This window comes from Colobus angolensis, unplaced genomic scaffold, assembly GCF_000951035.1.
Source record: "Colobus angolensis palliatus isolate OR3802 unplaced genomic scaffold, Cang.pa_1.0 Scaffold93, whole genome shotgun sequence".
Taxonomy (NCBI): Eukaryota; Metazoa; Chordata; class Mammalia; order Primates; family Cercopithecidae; genus Colobus; species Colobus angolensis.
In genome coordinates, this window is record NW_012123265.1 from 2,949,011 (window position 1) to 2,955,879 (window position 6,869).

The 6,869-nt window shown below is 41.9% G+C and overlaps 1 protein-coding gene across 1 annotated transcript in view; it reads right to left on the reverse strand.

Moving 5' to 3' along the window:
• The window catches only part of CBFB (core-binding factor, beta subunit), a 71,406-nt gene that overhangs the window by 27,440 nt on the left and 37,097 nt on the right, over positions 1–6,869 (reverse strand). The window contains exon 3 of the mRNA XM_011932138.1: positions 4,642–4,758. Within this exon, the coding sequence (XP_011787528.1) occupies positions 4,642–4,758 (117 nt within the window). The remainder of the gene's footprint in view (positions 1–4,641; positions 4,759–6,869) is intronic.

The following is a 6,869-nucleotide window of genomic DNA, read 5'->3' on the forward strand; positions in this document are numbered from 1 at the left end:
GGGAGAGGGAGAGGGAGAGGGAGAGGGAGAGGGAGAGGGAGACCTCCCTCCTGTCTGTTCTCATAAGGACACTAACCCTACTGGATCAGAGCCCCACTCTTATGCCTTTATCTAACCTTAATTACTTCCATAAATGCCCTATCTTCAAGTACAGTAACAACAGAATAGGGCTTCAACATATCAATTTGGGGATGGGATACATAAACATTCAGTCCATAAGAGCTAGTAAGTGGTGGGGCCAGGATTCACATTATACAGCTATGAACTTCTGCCCCTAGTGTCTACATTTCATTGCCTGTTTACTTATATTATCTTGCAGATGACCTGGAGACAAGGAGAGCTACAGGGAAGTACTGATTGCTAACTAAATAGTTGGAGTCACCTGCTTTCAATTTTTTTATTATATACTGTATAACTCCCATTATCATAAGAGTTATGTAACTCCGTTGTGATAGCAGTAAACTATCATAACAGATGGCACTCAATGTGTAATGACATAGTTCAATTTGGAGACTATGGAAATAAGGCTTGGAAAACTCCAAGTATAAAAAACGTTAAAAATTTTAATCTATCATCTTAATAAAATACTTTAGTTTTTGTTGTTTGTTTTTGAGACAAGGTCTTGCTCTGTCACCCAGGCTGGAGTGCAGTGATGCAATCTCGGTTCATTGCAATCTCTGCCTCCTGGGTTCAAGCAACCATCCCACCTCAGCTTCCTGAGTAGCTGGGACTACAGGTGCACACCACCACAGCTGGCTAATTTTTTTCTTTTTTTGATAGAGACAGGGTTTTGCCACATTGCCCAGGTAGGTCTCAAACTCCTGGGACCAAGCAATGCTCCTGCCTCTGCCTTCTCAAGTGTTGGAATTACAGTGTGAGCCACTGCACCTTGTCAAAATAATTCAGTTTTAAAAGTCAATCCAATCTGAATTTTCCTTATATAAATAAAGTCTGCTTTATCACTTCTTAATAGAAAATAGTCTTCTAGATTGCTGGTTATTATTTTTCTGAAAGAACTGGGAACTGATTAGCATTGCGGAAATCAGGGTAGAGCATGAATTCTTTATTTTTGTTAGCGATGAAGGTCTCATTATGTTGCCTAGGCTGGGCTGGAACTCCTGGGATCAAGGGATCCTCCTGCCTCAGTCTCCCAAGTAGCTAGGACTACGGACATGTGCCATTGGGATGACCCAGGCCAGACTAAGGATTCTTTCTTAAGAATTTTCACTTTGAATCTTAAACTTTTCACTAGGAAGTTTTCGTTTTTTGATCCCCTTTAAAGAAAATTCTTACATTTCCATATATAAAGAACTATATGGGAAGAGACAACAAAGAAACAACAGTTTCTTTATATTCCTGTTACTATTTTAACTTTGTTAAGAAGGTTAATATCAGGGAAACAATTAAAAGACATTAATATCTGCTAATAATCAGGTGCTTTTACATTTTCGTTGTTTTTAAAGAGACAATGACTCACTTTGTCACCCAGGCTTGAGTGCAGTGGTGCGATCATAGCTCACTGCAGCCTCAAACTCCTGGGCTCAAGTGATCCTCCCACCTCAGTCTCCCAAAGTGCTGGGATTACAGGTGTGAGCCACAGCACCCGATCTGCTTTTACATTTTCTTTCAGTGTTTTTAATATGTCATCCCACAACTTTCTGGCCTCCATGATTTCAAAAGAAGTCAGCTGTTAATCTTACTGTGGTTCCTTTGCATGTGAGGAATCCTCTTTCTTGCTGCTTTCATGATTCCCTGTCTTTCAACAGTTTATAATGTGACTAGGTATGGATTTCTGTTTATCCTACTTTGTCCATTGAGCTTCTTGGACAATGTAAATTAACATTTTTCATCAAATGTGAAAGTTTCTGGCTATTATTTCTTAAAATGTATCTTCAGCCTCTTTCTTTCCTTTCCCAAACTTTCATTACATTTATGTTAATATGTGTGCTGATGTCCCAGAGGTCCCCAAAACTCTGTTCATTTTTCTTGTTTGTATGTCAGCTCTTATCTGCCATTTAGTCTGTGAACTTTTTGTTACTACTATACTTTCCAACTCCAGAATTTCTTTCTTTCTTTTTTTTTTTTTTGAGATGAAGTCTTGCTCTGTTGCCCAGGCTGGAGCAGAGTGATGCGATCTTGGCTGGCTGCAACCACTGCCTCCTGGGTTTAAGCTATTCTCCTAACTCAGCCTCCTGAGTAGTTTTGATGGCAGGCATATGCTACAACACCCAGCCTGTTTTTTCTTTTTTTTTTTTTTTTGAGATGGAGTTTTGCTCTTGTTGCCCAGGCTGGAGTGCAATGGTGCAAACTGCAACCTCCACCTCCCGGGTTCAAGTGATTCTCGAGCCTCAGCCTCCTGAGTAGCTGGGATTACAGGCATGCGCCACCATGCGTGGCTAATTTTGTATTTTTAGAAGAGACAGGGTTTCACCATGTTAGCCAGGCTGGTCTTTAATTCCTGACCTCAGGTGATCTGCTCGCCTTGGCCTCTCAAAAAGTGCTGGGATTATAGGAGTGAGCCACCGCACCCAGCCTCAACTCCAGAATTTCTATTTGATACTTCTTAATAATTTAGATCTGTTTATTGATATACTCTACTTGTTGAGTCATTGTCATCATAATTTCCTTTAATATTAAAAGGAAAGAATTTTCCTTTAGTTCTTTGAGCATATTTATAATAACTACTTTGAAGTCTTTCTCACTAAGAACCAACATTTGCACCCCCTCAAAGACAGTTTATATTGCTTGCTTTTTCCCCTTTGTATAAGTCGCATTTTCATATTTGCATGTCTCAAAACTTTTTGTTGAAAACTAGACAATTTAGATAATACACTGTAACAACTCTGACTTCTGATCCTTGCTTTCAGCTTGTTGTTGACAAGTGTTTGTTTACTGACTTGCCTGGACTAATTCTGAGGAGTCTGTTTTCCTCAGCAGTGCACAGCCTCTGATGTCACTGCTCAGTTTTTCTTTTTTTTTCCTTTTCAGAGAAAGGATCTCACTCTGTTGCCAAGGCTGCAGTGCACTGGCATGATCATAGTTCACTGCAGCCTTGAACTCCTGGACTCAAGCGATCCCTCCACTTCAGTGTCCTAAGTAGCTAGGACTACAGACACATGCCACCACACCTGGTTAATTTTTAAAACTGTGGAGATGGGGTCTCACCATGTTGCCCAGGCTGGTCTTTTGGGCTCATGTGATCCTGCCATCTTGGCCTCCCCAAATGCTGGGATTATAAGCGTGAGTCATTGTGCACAGTTGTCTTTTTAAGTCTTGCTTTCTGGGGGGTTGTCCCTGGATCAGCATAGTTCAGCTGTCAGCCAATGATTGGCCAGAGGTTTTATGCAAACACCTTGAGCCAGCAGACTTCCACCTTTTGCCAGTGGACTTGTGCATGGCTTGGAGAAATGCTTTCAAAGTTCAGGGAGTTTGTCAGTCTATCTTGTGTTCACCCAGGGAAAAGTAGCATGCAAGGGCCTTCTGTGTTCTCTTCAGAGCAGATGTAGCCTTGTACATGCATACAGCTTTCTGGATGACATGAGTGTAATCTTAGTAGGGTCTACTTTACTTATCTCTTTCCCTGAATCTCCCTGATAAATTTCTGGCTGGTCTGCCATTTCATTGCTTTCTGCAACATTAGCTTTGCCAGATTGTTTGCAAATGAGACCTCTACCATTTTAAACAACATGCCTGCGTATGGATTTTTTTTCCCAAGCCCTACTTTTAATAAAGTCAGCTCTCTTTGACAGGACAACAGATCTACCAGTGTTCATGGCTTACCCTGCCTGCCCAGGAAGAACTTGAGGGACCACACAGCTGGGGAATGGGAGCAGCTCCTGACTAAAATGCCACAGTCACTGATCTTACTGAGAATCAATAGCTTCCACGAGGCCTTAAATGGGTGTGGTTTGTTGTTGTTTTTGAGACAGACTTTTGTTCTGTTGCCCAGCCTGGAGTGCAGTGGCACCATCTTGGCTCACTGCAATCTCTGCCTCCTGGGTTCGAGCGATTCTTGTGCCTCAACCTCCCGAGTAGCTGGGATTACAGGTGTGCACCACCACACCTGGCAAATTTTTATATTTTTAGTAGAGATGGGGTTTCACCATGTTGGCCAGGCTGGTCTTGAAATCCTGACCTCAAGTCTCAGGTGATCCGTCTGCCTTGGCCTCCCAAAGTGCTGGGATTATAGGTGTGAGCCACCACGTCCAGCTCTTTTTTTTTTTTTTTAAACAATTTTTGTCAAGTTTTATCATTGCTTTCTGGGGAGAGGACTTGTTGAGCTCCTCACTCAAGCATTCCAAAAGCACGGCTCCTACATTTTATTTTGAACTGTTTTTTCTTTTTTCCCTATTCATAATATTGTAGAGATCAAGAACAAATATTTTAAAGAACTACTTACTGGACTTTGAAGCCCCCACTGAGCAGATACGAATAACCCATGAAATTTAGAACTGCTGAAGAAAAAACTTTCCCAAAATCAGGATCAGAATTTGAGTCTCAACATTTTCAGGATTCCTCAATATTGCTTCGACATAATACTTTCTATACTTAAAGACTGGGTAAAATAGGTCCCCAGACAAAGGCAAGATTAGGGAATACAAACAAAGGGACCATGCTCAATAAAGCCTGACGTTACCCTACCTGGGCTCGCTCCTCATCAAACTCCAGACAGCCCATACCATCCAGTCTCTGGAGATCAATCCAGCCTTTCCAGATAACACAGACTCCATTCAGAATCATGGGAGCCTTCAAATACACCTAAGACACAGAAAAGGACGAAAATCATTGAAAAGCATCAGGCATATGAAAATAAAAAGATTAAACTTACTTATATAAACTCTGTAGAAAAGATGAATAAAATTATGATTGATTGATTGAGATGGAGTTTCGCTGTGCTCCCCAGGCTGGAATGCAGTGGCACGATCTCAATTCACTGCAACCTCTGCCTCCCAGGTTCAAGCAACTCTCCCGCCTCAGACTCCCCAGTAGCTGGGATTACAGGCGCTCAAGCACCATGCCTGGCTAATTTTTTTTTTTTTTTTTTTTTTGTATTTTTAGTAGAGATGGGGTTTCACCATGTTGCCCAGGCTGGTCTCGAACTCCTGAGCTAGGCAATCCGCCCGCCTTGGCCTCCGAAAGTGCTAGGATTACAGGCATGAGCTACCATGCCTGGCCAGACACTTTGATTTTTGAATGTTGGGTAGAAAGATGGAAAACAATTGGAAGCCACCACCCTCTGAAGAGAGCATGCACTGCTTCCCTCAATGTTGGTTCCTGGAGCCATGCAGGATCAGGCTCTTGATATTCCCTTCAGTTTTATAAGCTATGTCATAGATTCCTGATAATTAATCTTTTTTTCTTTTTATTTTTTTGTCTTGTTAGCCAGAGTTGATTTCTACTGCTTTTAACCAAAGAACTTGAACTGGTATAATATTTGCTATTATATCACATTAAGTAGTATGTGGTTATCTTTAGGTGTCTATAAATAATTCGGAACAAAACACTGCTATCCTTTATATGGGATTATGAAATTTAATTCAAGTTATTTCACAGTCTTTTATTTATTATTTTTTACTTTTCCCAATATGCAACAGTAAGCTGAATCAGTCTTTTAAATACAGTAGAAAAGTTATGAGGTCACAGGGTTTGACTACATGTAGTATGAATCATTGGTCTTGAAACTGGTAAGTTAACCCAAAATCTACTTCTTTCAATTCCCTGTTGAAATTCTTAAATACTATAACAAAATCAACTAAGACAATAAGGCTAGGCACCAGTGGCTAATGCCTGTTATCCCAATACTTTGGGAGGCCAAGATGTGAGGATCACTTGAGGCCAGGAGTTCAAGACCTGCCTGGGCAACATAGAGAGACCTCACCTCTAAAAAGTTAAAAAATAAAAATAAAAAAATGAATAAACTTAACCAAGCATCTTGAATTCTTTTTTTTTTTTTTTTTTGAGATGGAGTCTTGCTCTGTCGCCCAGGTTGGAGTGCAGTGACTGGATCTCAGCTCACTGCAAGCTCCGCCTCCCAGGTTTTACGCCATTCTCCTGCCTCAGCCTCCGGAGTAGCTGGGACTACAGGCGCCCGCCAAGTTTTTTTTTTGCATTTTTAGTAGAGACGGGGTTTCACCGTGTTAGCCAGGATGGTCTCGATCTCCTGACCTTGTGATCCGCCCGTCTCAGCCTCCCAAAGTGCTGGGATTACAGGTTTGAGCCACCGCGCCCGGCCGCATCTTGAATTCTTTTTTTTTTGAGACAGAGTCTCGCTCTGCCGCCCAGGCTGGAGCGCAATGGCCGGGTCTCAGCTCACTGCAAGCTCCGCCTCCTGGGTTTACGCCATTCTCCTGCCTCAGCCTCCCAAGCAGCTGGGACTACAGGCGCCCTCCACGTCGCCCGGCTAGTTTTTTGTATTTTTAGTAGAGACGGGGTTTCACCATGTTAGCCAGGATGGTCTCGATCTCCTGACCTCGTGATCCACCCATCTCGGCCTCCCAAAGTGCTGGGATTACAGGCTTGAGCCACCGCGCCCGGCCCATCTTGAATTCTTAATGGAAATGTGTTTATTCCTTACACATAATACCTTTAGATAAGAAAATCAGCCAGACTTCCTATTGTATCACATCCAACAAGTATATCTGCTTATACATTAGAGAAATGTCAAAAATGAGTATCCTAGGATGTGGTAACATCTCAAGTCACTGACAAATTAAATATGTTCACTATACTTTATGCACTGAGGTTTACAAAAGTACCAACAAATTTTAAAAAGATCTTTAAGATTGCTAAAACCAAAAGTATCTCCCATCTGGTGAACCTTCAGCTTTATGACAAAACTCCTATATCCTGGCTAGGTGCGGTGGCTCACG